This window comes from Mustela nivalis, assembly GCF_964662115.1.
Source record: "Mustela nivalis genome assembly, chromosome: 7".
NCBI lineage: Eukaryota > Metazoa > Chordata > Mammalia > Carnivora > Mustelidae > Mustela > Mustela nivalis.
Genome location: NC_139026.1, coordinates 37486238 through 37502330, shown reverse-complemented (window position 1 = coordinate 37502330; position 16093 = coordinate 37486238). Strand labels below are relative to the sequence as shown.

At 35.2% G+C, this 16093-nt stretch overlaps 1 protein-coding gene across 1 annotated transcript in view; it reads left to right on the top strand.

The window, feature by feature from the left end:
* Positions 1–16093, top strand: part of PTPRQ (protein tyrosine phosphatase receptor type Q) — a 198273-nt gene that overhangs the window by 121611 nt on the left and 60569 nt on the right. Inside the window, exons 27-28 of the mRNA XM_082742760.1 lie at positions 7076–7197; positions 12661–12847. Coding sequence (XP_082598886.1) covers positions 7076–7197; positions 12661–12847 — 309 coding nt within the window. The remainder of the gene's footprint in view (positions 1–7075; positions 7198–12660; positions 12848–16093) is intronic.

The following is a 16093-nucleotide window of genomic DNA, read 5'->3' as shown; positions in this document are numbered from 1 at the left end:
CACCCAACCAATTAGATTTCCTCTGGTCTTGAGAGACAAGTAAAACTTAAAGCTAATTCTTCCAGGTGTGCTGAATCAAAGCCAACTCACAGTCCTAGGGGCCAATACTTGTATAAGTTGAGAAAGAATGGAGTCCCTCATGTAGTAGCTAGGAATGTGGTAGTCTACTCTACCAAATCCTGAAACCAAAATACCCTAAAAGATAGGCCCTTGAAATAAGCTTTAAGCTCAACTTAAATCCAAATAGATACACAGGCAATTTAAATAACATGTGTGCAGAGCTCAAGATTTTCTGTGTTGTGAGTTGTTGTCAAGTCATTTATTTATTTATGTTTATTCTTTGAGGAACATCACGATTGTGTGGTGCACTAAAAAACTCAGTATTTTCTACATTTTTCATCATTATTTTTGTGGGGATCTGCAGAAGGCAAAGTTAATAATAATAATAAGTCTTTGAATGTGCTTATTTTGAAAGTATAGTATTAGACACACCAAAATATATGGTTCTTAATCAAACTGGCATAGACTAGGGGGCCTTAAAGCTCTTATACGTATGAGGCAAAATGATGGTCTATCCAGACTCACCTTTCAGCTAACACACTTAGCATGGGGACACAGATGGATGGGAAAGATGACCCTGACCCACATAAGACCCACATTCCTGTGCAAGGATAGAAGCATGATAATCAGGAAATGATGGTTGTTAGTTACAGAAAATGCATTATTGTGAAAACCAGGGGAAAAGTGCTTATGAGAGGAAGTGATTGGATTATGGGGAATGAGAGAATAAAGATAGATCATTCCTACTGAGTAAATTGCTGTGATTTATAAGAGAAAGGGTATAGTGATATCTTGGCCCATTACTGACTAGATTCATTTCACAAACAATCCTAAATCAGAATGTGACAGTTTATGGGGAGACAAACAAAGTCTCCCAAAGATGCTTATACGTTACTAAGCTTTTAAACTGGCATATTTTCATCTCCCCATTTCTTTAGTGCTTTAAGCTTCCTTGGTTTTGCTGATTGGCATTTGTAATTTTAATTTTGCATTCTCCTTTATATGACTTTAGTAATAGTTTACTACATATTGGAATAAAAGAGAAAAAAATACTCATATATCTTATTATGTATGTTTGGAATTTTGAGAATTTCCAAAAGAATATTACCTAAAAGAAATTTGAAAATATCATATGCTTTAAAGTACACTATAATGTTTGGAAAATATTAAAATAATTGATACTGTTTTCTAATAGACAAGCATTTTGGTATTCTGTATATTTCTCTTAAATTATCTGTGAATTAAACGATTATCTTTAATTGTTTTATACAGATAAAATAAGAATCAATTAAATGCATATTATATATTCTTATATCAGTTTAGTAATGTGTGTGTCTACTTTTTTTTAATATAGATTTAGGGGTTCTGATATCATTATATTCTAATTCTTCAAGAATACAGATTGATACACTACCTTCTAAGAGAAATTTTCACAATGGATTCAACACAAGAAACCTTGTATAAAGAAAGCAATTTTATCAGATTGATTAAAAGTACAAAAGTTTAGAGTGTTTCTTAAAAAAGAAAAAAGAAAAAGTCTTTGAGAAAAGTTCAAGAAATGGCATTAAAGCACAGCTCAGCAAGGGGCTAAATACCTTGTCTTTTTAAAAATAATGATTGATTAGTGTACAGAACTGAAAATATTTAGTAGTCCAATTGGTTAGTGTCTGCCATGAATGATCTTTAAATGTCACTTTTCTCTCAACTCTGCTTGGGATAGCAGACACTCCCTGATGAGGGCTTGATTACTAGTATTTAAGGAATGATTGCAGAGTTGACATTTTCCTATGAAAGATAAGAGTTGGAAGAAAGGCTTCATACTGCTTTCTGAACTGGCCTACAGACATACTTGCAAAATTGGCCAAGGTTTCCCTTGGGAAATGGTTTTGGATCGGCCTTCACTTGAGACCCGAAAGACCCAAACTACAGAGCAGAAGAGACATAGACATATTTCCTTGGGAATATTTCCAAAGACAGATGACCATCAACATAGTCACAGAAAAATTTCATCAACTTTCTTAGCCACAGAAAATTATCAGTAAACCGTCTGTGATATTTGTTAGTAATGTACCATCTTGCTTTTCTGCTACAAGAGTTTGGTTTAAAAGTTAGTCCCAACAGCCATTGAATTGGTATACTTTATAGAGGTGTATGAATTACATTCTGCAGGTAATATTTCCTCTTTGGATCTAATTAAGTTTGGCCTATCTTTCTGGTATGTGTTAGACATCAAATGTCAAAATCTTTAGAGGCCCCTTTAGGCCCCATAGTGAAAATACACTATGGCATTTTCTTTTTACCCATGACAGCAGTTCTTACAAAGTCCTTAACACTGACCTTAAAGGCCCTACACAAACTGGCTCCCATTTCCTCTCTTACTCTCATTATTACCTGGCTTTAGCCTCACTGGAGTACTTGTTATTCCTAAAAATAGACCAGGCAAAATCCTGCCTCAGGGCCTTTGCATTAGCCAGAGTCTTGTCTTTGACACTCTTCCTTCAAACATTCTCATGCTCCTTTACCTCCTTCAAAGCTTTGTTTTAATGTCACCTGCTTATAGAGGTATGCCCTGACTGCCATATTTAAAATAGTAATTCTCATCAGCACCCCCATTCTTACTATCCTGTTTCATTTTTTTGTCATGATTTATATCACTTCCTAACATCATATGTAATTTACTTACATATTAGTATTAACTGACCTAAATTTTTATGTTATATATTATTTATCTCCCTCCACTAAAATAGAGGTTCTATGATTGTTATCTCTTGGATTTTCTTCTCTACCACCAGACTTCAAAAATGCCCATCGTGTATTAGGTGTTCAATAAATAGTTGTTGAGTGAAGAAGAGAAGTTACAATCTAGAAACTCTATATAGATAGGTCTATAACTACATCCATCACTTCTGTAGTTTTTGTGTCTTCCCAGTATTGGGTACACAGAAGGTATTCAGTCAATATTTGCTGGTTGGATAAACATATAAATTTCATCTAAAAGCCAACAGAACATTTGGATATAACTAAAGAGAAAGGAAGCCTCAAATATTTTCTTTAAAGTGGTATACTTTAAATTTGCGGCCTGTCAGAAAATTGTTCCTTTCCACAATGGTTCTTACAGAGCTAGAAGTCCAGTTTTGCAAAAGGATTAATTAATGTTAAATAACAAAAACATTATTAATTAATTAGTAGATGTCTTAATAAATTTGCACTTAACTGCAGCCCATCCCCATTTATAGAGTCAAAGGCAGCAGAAGATAGGCCACTACAGACCATCTTACTGTTTTCAAAGCAGATTTCTCTATGAGGAAAAGTGTGTGATTATGATCAGTAATGGTGTACCTGGTCCTGAAGCCTGTCCTCTCTTCATGTAACATTCTGAATAGAGAGATTCAGGGATGCTCTTTGTTATTTTGCTGCTTGTTAAGGTGGGCTTAACATTTCTAAGGAACATCCAGTTTGGAAAGGAAAAAGGATTGCCACTCTTGAATATGAAGTGCATTATTCTGCTGGGCATCCAAAGGCAATTGATTATGCGACTGGCAGATCTCTCATAGCTCTCGTTTGTTATATGTAATTATCTAATGAATTGTGCTATAATTTGAGACACTTCATAAATCTAGGATCATAAAATTAGAAGTAATAAAGACTGAAGATGTTAGGATATGCAGGTGTGTTTAAGTGCTGGGATTCCATGATCTCTCCACATTAGCTACCAAAGAAATCATGTATCCAATTTTGTCATCATTATTAGTGCTTCTTAGCTCATCAGACTTCTGAATCCTGAAGCATCCTCTCTCCACTGTCTCTCCTGGATGCCTTCCTGGGCCATACAGACTAGATCTCTGAGTTAGTGTACAGAGTGTTGCACAAGGGTCAGAAATGGTATGTGTCGGAAAGATACGTTTGGTACCTCAAAGGCATTTTCCCACAGAAATTTCCTTTTATATGATTGTTAGAGTCCTCTATTGTTACATCTGAATATTGTGTAAAAATATTTTAATGCTACTATTAAAATACATTTTTATGGACTGAGTTGCGTACCTAAATTCCACACATAATATCTCTCATGGAAACATACTCTAAGTGCCAATAACATATTCATAGTTTAAAAATTGTCACTGCTATTAACATTTTATCTTTTTTTTATGTTCTGTTAGTCACCGTATGGTACAACATTAGTTTTTGCTGTAGTGTTCCATGATTCATTGTTTGCTTATAATAGCCAGTGCTCCATGCAGTACGTGCCCTCCTTAATACCTATCACCATCATCATTAGCCATCAGGGAAATTCAAATCAAAACCACATTGAGATACCACCTTATATCAGTTAGAATGGCAAAAATTGACAAGGCAAGAAACAACAAATGTTGGAGAGGTTGTGGAGAAAGGGGAACCCTCTTACATTGTTGGTGGGAATGCAAGCTGGTACAGCCATTTCAGAAAACAGTGTGGAGGTTCCTCAAAAAAGTTAAAAATAGAGCTGCCTTATGATCCAGCAATTGCACTACTGGGTATTTACCCCAAAGATACAGATGTAGTGAAAAGAAGGGCCCTGTACATTCCAATGTTCATAGCAGCAATGTCCATGCTGTTAACATTTTAAATAACTATCTAGTACTGAAATAATCCTTTGGGTCTCTTCAGAGGATGCGACTCACTTGAATCAGATATGCTTGCTGTATTTGTGCTACCTTGATTTGTAAGGAATTATCTGAAATTTTAAAAAAATTCTTTTCTATCCTGGCCCTATCTTCCTAATTCTAGGCTTATCTTTCAAATTATCAGGTAGGCATTCTCAATTCTTAGAAGTATCTCAGACTCGGTGAGCACTAATCCAAAATTATTATCTCCTTCCAAAGTTTTATCCCTACTTAAACCAGTATCTGCTCCTGAATATACTGTTGGTATGAATTCTATCAACATTCTCCTGGTACTAACTCTAGCTTTTAGCTTTTGCTCCATCCTCTATGTCAGTTTTTACCCACATGTAATCAGCCTCAAGTTTGTTTGTTTGTTTTTCATTTAAATTTTCTAAATGACTCTAGGATTCATCTCCTCCCATCTATACCCAGTGTCACTAATCTAGTTTTGGCTTTTTGGAAATAGCCTCCCTGGACTCAATGCTTCAGAGCACCCACCTATTGTATAACTACTAAAGTTTTCTTCCTAAATCATTAGAAAAATATTCCTTTTTCAAAAACCTTCGGTGGCATTCTATTATTTAAAGAATGAGCTACGGGACGCCTGGGTGGCTCAGTCATTAAGTTCTGCCTTCAGCTCAGATCATGATCCCAGGGATGGAGCCTCACATTGGGCTCCCTGCTGGGTGGGGGGCCTGCTTCTCCCTCTGCCGCTCCCCCTGCTTGTGTTCCCTCTCTCACTGTCTCTCACTCTCTGTCAAATAAATAAATAAAATTAAAAAAAAAAAAAAAGAATGAGCTTCAAACGCTTTAACATAATAACCTTAGTGTCCAAAAGACCATCTGAGGCTTGTTCCTTACCATATGAACACGGGTCTGTCTGTGATACCTGTATTCCTTGAATTTAGGGATTCTGAATCTTTTTTTGCATCATGAATTCCTTTGCCAGTCTGAGGAAGTGTGTGAACTCCTTCCTAGGACAATATTTTTGAATGTATAAAATAATAAACATAAGATTACCAAGGAAAACACTTCTACAGTGATAAAATTCTGTCTGTCTGGGGACCCGGCTGTTTATGTCTTTGTGGCTATGCTTGTGATCCTCTTAGCAAAGAAGTGCCCCTAAAACTACTCCTCTGATTATTGAAATCCTTCTCATCTTTCAAAGCTTATTCGATTCCCATCTCCTCTGAGCAACTTTACCTAAACTCCCCACTCCATCTGTATTCAGCACTCTGCCCTTGGCCCACTCACAGTTGATTCTTTGTATTTCTGATTTGTCTTGATCTTAACTTAGCCTTTTGTTATAACATATTGTATTAATTGACAATGATGGGCTGAACAGTAGACTAATTGGCCACTTTCACACGTTTTGAATACACAATTTTTTTAAAACACTATGAACTATACATATAAGGAGGAAACCAAGGTCCAGAAATTTTGTTTGACTGAGCTAGTACAATTTATAAGAATAAATTATTTGTGGAAAGGACTATTTTAATAATCTTTTTCTTTATACCTTCTCAGGATTCGTGGGACAATATTTGTTTGATAATATTTGCTTACATGGATTTAAAAATTAGAAAAACTGGAAAATTCTTATCTCCCAGTATTTAATGCCCCTGAAATTGACTAGGGGCCATAGAAGGACAGAGATATGAATAGCAGTGTCCCTAGTTCAATATATATCAAATCAACAGTGACTAAATCCTTCTTAACATACTAAAAACTCTTCTAGTTCATAACAGTTTCACAAATTGAAAATTTACGGAAGGGTTTTTAGCAGGCAGTTCCCTAAAATATTATCTCTTGTTTTGCACTCTTGATTTAAAAAAAAAGTAATAAAAATAGGACAAATTAAAGAATTTATGTGGAGTCATAATGAATTCAGGAAAAATTTACATTTGTGATAATATCAGTTGTAAACCTATTTCCTATGTTACTCCCTTGGTGAAAACAATAAAAGCAACTTAATTTTAGACATAATTCCCTTGTTCCAGTTCCACTTTTTTTGTAGTCAAACATGTTTCTGCAGGTGTTCCTAAAACAACATTATTAGGCAATCTATTTTTAAATAAAAGCATTTATTCAAAAAGATTTGCAATAGTAATGTTTTCATTTCAAAATATTATTTTGAGTTTAAAAATCATATGTTTATGATCATTAATATGTCGTGTGAAAGTTTCTTATATATAGTAATTGTTTTGAAAGGAATTACATCTTTCAATTTGCCAGTGCCTTTAGTATGCATAAACTATAAATTGATGTATAATTAATTCATTATCACTATATTTTTCTCATGGCCTTTTCTATTATTATCTTGCAGCAAAGACTAACTCAGTAGTCCCAGGGTAATTGATTTTCAATTTTCACAGCTCCAGATGGTCCTCCTGAAAGTGTGCATGTAATAGCAACATCCCCTTTTAGCATCAACATCAGCTGGAGTGAACCTGCTACCATCACTGGACCAACATTCTATCTGGTTGATGTCAAATCGGTAAGGTGTGTCTTACCTTCTGCAAAAGACAGTATAGAGAGTGATTAAGGATACACATTTTGGAACCAGACTATTGGAATTTTAATCCTAGCTCTGTTAGTCCTTGGGCAACTTACTTAACTTGTATGTGTTTCAGTATCCAAATCTATAAAGTAAAGATCAAGAATAGTGCTCAGGGTACAGAGATCTTGTGAAGACTAAATTAGAAAATAATGCATAAAGTACTTTAAACATTGCCTGAGTTGAGGGTCAGTGAATGTAAATAAGGCCTAATAAATGTAAGTAAAGTATTATAAGCACGATTATCATATTTATCCCCAGGTTTTAGATAACGTATGTAAACAGGTGGTTAAACTGATAATAATACACTGATTTAAAATACAGTGGAAAAAGTACTTACTTCAGCAGCATATATGCTAAAATTGGAAGGACAAAGAGCAGATTAGCATGGGCCCTGAACAAAGATGACATGCAAATTCATGAAACATTCCTTATTTTAAAACAATAATAATAATAATAAAAATACAGTGAAAAAAAAACTCAGAATACGAAAGGTGAAGGGAGAAGACATTAGGGGAAATAGCTCCCCAAAGAGGTAACATCAGAGCTTAATGCAAAAAACACCTGAAGCAGGCCATGAGGAAGAAATGGTACTAACAGTGTGAAAATTAAGATTCATTCATGAAGAAGTGAGCAGTTCAGGAATCCGTGGTCAAAGCATTCAAGAAAAGTGCTGAGAGAAACTAGATTAGGAAGGCAGACTGTACAACGGTTAATGGAATGTGGGTTTCATGATAAACCCGGTGGAGTATCAATTGAGGAATTAAAGCAGTGCTGGGATATAGATTTCTATTTTATAGGATCAGCTTGGCTGCACTGCAGAGGACAGAGCAGTCCTAGTGCAAAATCCAACCAGGGGACGATAAGGACAGAGGAAATGTATTGAGGGAAGGGAATGGAAAATCATTTATACCTACAGGATTTGGTGAAAAAAAATTTTGGTGGATGGTGAGTGAAAGGAATAATTGAGGATGACTTCAAGATACAGAATTTGGAAAAATGTGAAGAGAAAGAGAATTGTAAAGGAAAGGAATGAATTCAGTACTAGATGTACTGAGTTTGAGATACCCAGGAGTCCCAGATGAAGATACTCCCTTAGCACTATTGTATCTAGATCTGGAGCTCAGGAGAGGAAATCTGAATTTGCAAATCTGGGAAGTGTTGGTATTCAGATGGTAGTTGCAATGATAGGAAGGGATGAGATGAAATACAGGACATGTCACATAAGGACCTCTTCTGTTAAGAACTAACCTGAGGATTGAATCCTGGGGAATCCAGACATTCGAAGAAGAGGCCACTGAAGTCACCAGCCTAGGAGCCATCCAGACAGAAGGAAACCCAGGTGTGAGAGTCAAGCCTTTCACCTAACAGGTGCTCACCAATGGAAATAATGCAGTGTAAGCTAGGATTAGGATCGGAAAAAGCTCATGAGGGCCCTGCTTGGGTTTTACTGGGCCTGATGACTACTCTCTTCTCGTGACATCTCATGCACTGAGTCAGATAATTAATTTACAGTAGATTTTCCTCCCCCTTCCGTGCTTTCTCTACCTACCTTTTGTCTAATGTTTATAGTTTTATTGTGTCTTTGTGTTATTTCTAAAATGGAAGTGCCTCTCTCTCAAAAGACCTGTCATGATTAAAAGAAAATTTAAGGGATTATTGTTGCATTTGGACTCCCACTCAGTCTTCTGTTTATGTTCCTTTTTAGAGCATATTTGTGAAGACTTAGTTCACAATTAGCCAAAAGTAATCAACACGCATGACAAGCACTCTGGGAATATGTATTAAAAGCAAATTATAAAATGAGAACGCTCTGTTCTGTCAAAAGACACCTTATTAATGAAAACAGTTTTCTCTTGAAATTTGATCATATTTAAAGGAAGGGAAAATAATTTTTTTAAAAAAGTGGTTTATAACCTCACTCTCTTAGTATTCTTTAAAGATATTAAAAATGAGCGAGGGAAAGAGAAGGATGATTAACATGGTAATTGTTTACTTTCTATCAGTAGCCTCTCCTCTAATATTTTGCTGTAAATATACTATCTTCATTTTGCATAAAGGGGGGTTGAAGCACAGAGATGATGGCTTCTTAAATGGTTGAGACATGACTACACCCAGCAGACAGTAGTGTGATAGGAGAAAGGAAAAACCACCAAGTAGAAAATAAAATGTGCCAAGTTGTAGTATATGACCATCTAAACCTTTTGGGTCAAAGATAACAAGAATTCAAAGAGATTGTAGCACTTCTCAGTTACCCCAGGGTTCTTGGAACTAGGCTGTCATGGTTTTAAATGTGCTAGGTGCTGGATACCTGGAACAAGTCTGATATGGACATTGTCTTTATGGAGCTTATCTGTAGCTCATTTCATGGATACATAATTATCTGTCTTCAAAAATCATTGGCTCCTAGGCCAGGGAAGAACACATATCATTGAATTTAAGACTTACGCTGTATCCTTTGCCAAATACTAGTCACAGGGTCATAAAACTCTCTTCCTAAAAGGCTCAAGCAAAACTTGATAGTCTTAAAGATATATGGGCAGAGGTATCACCCTGGATGATACTATCATAAATTCATGCATTTTTGTGGTCCCTTGTTTGTTGTTCCCTTTGTTAGTTTTGTTTGTTTGTTTTCAAAATAACAACTATTTCTCATTTCTGCTCACCAAAATAAGGATGCAGAACTTAGGTAGCTCACACTGTAGTGGGAGACACCAAAATGCAAACAGCTAATCATAGAATGTGAGCTAAATGGTTTTTTTGGACCATAAACTAGCAAAGTAATTAAAGTTCCTGTTATGAGTGGCGTACAATACATAGGAGACTTCACAGAGGAGGTTATATTGGTTATGGGACTTGAGGAATGAATTGAGGTGTGCCAGGTGGGGAAGGGGGCAAATGGGGTAGGAAAAGGAAAGAAAATAGAATCAAAGTCTAATGGCTTGACATTGCCTATAAAACTACTGTACTGAAAAAATAATGGGGCACATTTCATAATAATAATAGATGATCAAATAAAATATGAGCAAACAAGCTTGGAATTGGTAAAAGGGAAATAATGAATCCAAAAGATCTGAGGTTTCAGTCCTGGGTAAGCAAACAAATAATGATTAACAATAACAATGACAGAGTAGGTTTAGTGAAGAATATAAATGAATTTTGGTACATTCTGTATTTGAAGACCCAATATTCTTTTTGGATTTTATTATATATGTTTTTTAAGATATAGTAGAACACTGGCATATTATGTCACTTTTTATTACTCAATATTTGGTATATCCTATTTTAATGGAAGACATTGAAATAATTTAATTTGACTTTATAAGATCAGGCCCAGTGTAGTAGTGTAGAGAGTTCTGAATTCTTGAAAGACTTGGGAGCAAATTCTATTTGAGCTACGAAATAACTGTGGAATGTTGAGGAATTCACCAACTCTATAAAATCAGAATTCATATAGTTATGGTGGTCAGTCAAGTAAGATAAACTTCAGTCAGTCGGGCAGAGCCATGGTGATTTGAAGACTCATGCCGCGTTATAGGAGTCAACTGTCACTCATCTCTAGGTAATTCTTGCCGAGCATGAACATAAACTTAATCCTTTTTTTTAAAGATTTTATTTATTTATTTGAAAGAGAGAGATAGAGTGAGAGAGAACATGAGAGGGGAGGTCAGAGGGAGAAGCAGACTTCCCATGGAGCTGGGAGCCTGATGCCGGACTTGATTCCAGGACTCCAGGACCATGACCTGAGTCAAAGACTCAACTGACTGAGCCACCCAGGTGTCCCAATATAAGGGTAGTCTTAAGGAAAATTTTAAAAGCTAGATTTTTAAGGGATGTTTAAATGCTGAGAGCTAACTGAATCACACTCACTTCCTACCAGTGAGTACATGCACTTGATCAATAGTATTTCTATGCTGATTTGGTTTTCTGCCACTTTACAGAAAGGAGGCAACTGCCTTCAGTGCTCTAAGGTGGGAACAATCTATTTGACTTTGCAATGCTTACATTATTGGTCAGCCTTTTACTGTGTTTCTCATAGCAACATCTTCTTTAAGTTAAAAAAGCTCTTAGAAAAGGGCATTTGAAGAGTATTTTGAACAAAAGATCTTCCAAAGTTTCAAGGGAGGGTCAAGTTGAGAAGAACTTAGTAGTGTGAACAGTGTACACAATCTGGTTTTAAGTGTTTCGATTTGGATACCTGAGAGTAGCATGCATTGTAGGATTTCAAATTTTCTGTTGTTCATTTTTGGAAAATCCCTTCTTTGTATTGCTAGAAACTTTAGCTATGTTGAATACCTGCAATGAATAGGCCAGACTCTGCATCAAAGGCAAAGGCAGACGATGTTTGAATACACTATATGACTATATTTAATACACCTAAGGATACTCATTTTTGCTCATCTAATACTTATAACATCCACGATTGTCTCCTCATCCAGTGCCATGCTTAGTGCTAGATGGGAGTTTTTCAAACTGCACTCATGACCAAATTTTTTTTAATAAACTGGAGTAAATTTCAAAGAGAAGAAAATATCAAAGTGCATTTCAGAAAGAAGTTGCATTTCTAGAAATTGTTTTCAAGTTGTAAAGAAGTGTGTATATGTATACATATAAGAGTATAAACACACACACATCCTGAGTTATATTACAAAATGTGCTTCCTTTTGGTAAGTCATAGTCAAAAAAAAAATCAAATTCTCTGGGCCAACTACTTCAGATCTGTTTTTCTAAATCTCACCAAACTAAATAGATATTATTACTGCAATTTTACATACACAGAAAGTAAAACACAGAGAACATAAGTGATTTGTCAAATGCTACAGGAACTATTACATGACCAAGTTGGGATTTGAACCTTTACTGATTAATTACCCAAACCTGTATTCTTTCTCCTATAAAACATTGAAGTTGAGACTCTTAATCTAAGGAAACAAACTGAGGGTTGCTGGAGGGGAGGAGGTGGGAGGGATTGGGTGTCTGGGTGATGGGCATTGGGGAGGGTATGTGCTATGGTGAGTGCTGTGAATTGTGTAAGACTGATGATTCACAGACCTCTACCCCTCAAACAAATAATACTTTATATGTTGGTATAAAAAATGCAGTTGAAACTAGAGTTTCATTGACACAGAGATAATACTTACTTGTTCATTAGATGGATTGATTGACTGTGATGGCTTAGTTTATTTTTTTTTCTTTTACTTTCAGTTGTTGAAATAATTGCTTTTAAGTAGACTGTTAAAGTGGCACTTTAGATTTCCCAGGACAATCTGACTGCAAGAAAAAAACTAATTTAAATCTTGGCTAGATAAGTGTACCACACGTAGCTTTGTAGTATTATGTTTTGGTGATTTGGATCTCAAGTGCAACTAACTTCCTTTAATTACTAGCTATTTTTTCCTATAGGTAGACAGTGATGAATTTAATATTTCCTTCATCAAGTCAAATGAGGAAAATAAGACCATAGAAATTAAAGACTTGAAAATATTCACAAGGTATTCTGTGGTGATCACAGCATTCACTGGAAACATAAGTGCTGCATATGCAGAAGGAAAGTCAAGCGCTGAAGTGATTGTTACGACTTTAGAATCAGGTAAGGCATATTGCCCATCACTGCTAAAAGCTGACTGAGATTTAAGTGCCTTTTTTTTTTTTTTTTTTTAGAATTTCTCATACCACCGCTTAAAAAGGGTATGTTTTACAAGACATTTTTTAAGTGTATAAAATACAAAATTCCGTGATTCGCCATAACTGATAAACGTGAAGTTTTCTATTTACATTTTTTAGGCAAAGAGGAATTATGTAGAATAATTGGTTCTGGGAAATACAGAAACAAATTAGCTCATAATAATGTCCTAATTGTATTTTTTTGTATTTATTTAAACACTAAATATTTCAGAAATTGAGTTACCTTGCCTAAGAGAAGATTTTTCAAATGGTCTGTAGCCAATAATTTTTCATGTAAAATTCCATTTTAATTATTTCTATGATTTAAATGCACATTAAAGTAGTAATAGTTTATCATTATATAATCTGCAATTCAAAATTAGAATCCTGGTCATGCTTACCTTCTCTGTTTTTCTCACCTAATCAAATGACGTGTTTTTATTACATAACCTATTTAATAAATGTCAGAATCCATACAGATGTCCTCGAGTTCCTACAAACAGGGTCTGAATGAATAATAAGTTTGTAACCAATAGGAATTAAGTGTGGAAAGTCAGCTTCCCAGAACTTGCTTGCCCTATCCTCCTTCAGACTCCTGATGTTCTTTGCCACCAGATTTATCTTTGGAAAGAGCACATGAAGGGAAGTGTTGCTATAGTTTATTTGTTGCTCTCTGTAAGGTAAGTATGGGAGGTAAAACATGTTTTTTAGCTAGTCTTTTCATTATGTTATATGCTCTATTGTCTATAAAGTTATGGTTCTGCATTAGAAGATATCCTCAGCACCCTAAAATTTCATTTGTTTCCATTTGGCTGCCACATATAGCCCAGATACTTACTTTCTTATACTTTGTACTTCTCCCACATCTCACCTGGGAGGAAAGTTGCTGCTGAATTTATTCACACTCATACCGTAAAGTACTGATTGTCAAATGCTACCCCTCACAAAGATATCATGGTGAAATAAATTATTACTAAATCTCTAAGAGTAGAATTTTAGAGGTAAAACCAAAGATATTTGGAAAATGGGAAATTCTTTCCAGCATTCAGAGAGCTATTTCACTTATCCAACCTTAAACCTAATCTGATTTTTTAGAAAGAGTTCTTATTAAAAGAAAACATATTTTTTATATCATAGAAATGTATAACAGCAAATGTGACAATACATCTATCTTGAGCCAATTTAACTTTCACTTTAGCTATGCATTTTTCTACTTAATATTGATATTTGGCACTATACCATATTTATCTGTTCCTCTTTTTTTCCCACCGTTATTATTTGCTTTTTTTTTTTTTTTGCTTGTTGCAGAGTTTTACCTATAAAGATATTTTATAAGATAATAAATAATAAATAAAAATACTAGAGCTTGAGCATCCGAGCTTTGCTAGCCAAATATTAGCAGCCTTATTCATGGAAATCCCCTTAGTATGGGAGATATATCCATTTCAGTTTGATCAAAATAAATATACTCATGCAGTCATTCATTTACATAGAGAACACTAATATGTAGTACAGCAAGAACTAGTTCTTATATTCATAAATTAATTTCATACTCACATATATCACTTTCTTTCATTATAATTCACTGACACTTAGCTGTTGTGTATTAGGCTAATTTTTATTTATCAAAAATAAGATGAAATATCTAGAATATATGAAGAACTCTCGAAACTCAAAAAAATTCCATTTAGAAATTGGGAAAAGACATGACCAGACATTTCATCATGAGGAGATACAGTGGGCAAATAAACTCATGATAAGATAGAGTTTCAGCATCATTAGCTATTAAGGAAATGTAAACTAGAACCACAATGAGATATCACTATGCATCTACTAGAACAGATAAAATAATAATTATAAAACAGTGATGATGCCAAATGCTGGCAAAGATACAAAGAGACTGGATCTCTTGTACATTGTTAGTGGGAAAGCAAAAGGATACAGCCACACTGAAAAATAGTTTGGCAGCCTTTTATAAAACTAAACATGCACTTAGAGCACATTACCTAGCAATCATATTCTTGGACAATTATCACAGAGAATTAAAAGTTTATGTTCACACAAACAGCTGTAAATGAGCATTAATAGCAGGTTTATTAGAAGTAACAGAAAAACTAGAAACAACCCAAATGCTTTTCTATGATTAAACAAACTTTGGTGTATCCAAAAACTGGAACACTGCTCCGTGATAAAAAAAAAGAATGAACCACGGATACATACAACAACCTTGATGGAATTTAAGCATTATGCTGTTGTTTTCCTTAAAGTGACAGAACTATGAAGAACAATGGTTCGTGTTTTGGGAATGCATAGGGTGCAAATGCAAGGGGACAGCCGGGGAGGTTTCTCTATGGAAATGGAAAAGTTTTACACCTTATTTCTGGTAATGATTACAGGAATCTTTACATGGAATAAAATTGCAGAGAACTACACACACATTTATGAAAACATGCAAGAATGGTGAAACCCGATTAAGGCCTGGAATCTAATTAACAGTATTGTACTAAAGTCAATATCCAGGTTTGAGATTTGATATAAAACTAGTTAGTTAAGTTGTCACCACTGGTAAAAGTCGGGGGAATGTTCTAGGGGTATGTATGCACCACTTTCACAAATTCCTGTGAGTCTACATTATCTTTAAATAAGCAGTACAAAAGTCATGGGAATGCATTCTATATAAAAACAAATACATGTAAAAGTCAAAATAAATAACCAAACTAACTGAATCACCATTATGATTTCTGTAGCCCACACATATCAGCCATTTTGCTTGTCTCCGTAGCATACATGGTTTAAATAAGTTGTGTAACACATTTTATTTTTTTTTTTTTAAGATTTTATTTATTTATTTGACAGAGAGAAATCACAAGTAGATGGAGAGGCAGGCAGAGAGAGAGAGGGAAGCAGGCTCCCTGCTGAGCAGAAAGCCCGATGTGGGACTCGATCCCAGGACCCTGAGATCCCAGGACCCTGAGATCATGACCTGAGCCGAAGGCAGCGGCTTAACCCACTGAGCCACCCAGGTGCCCAAGGATACATAGCGCCCAACATGGGGCACGAACCCACGACCCTGAGATTAAGAGTCTCATGCTCTACCGACTGAGCTAGCCGGGCGTAACACATTTTAGAAGCAGACATTTAACACATATTTTAAATGGAGATTAAAAAGAAA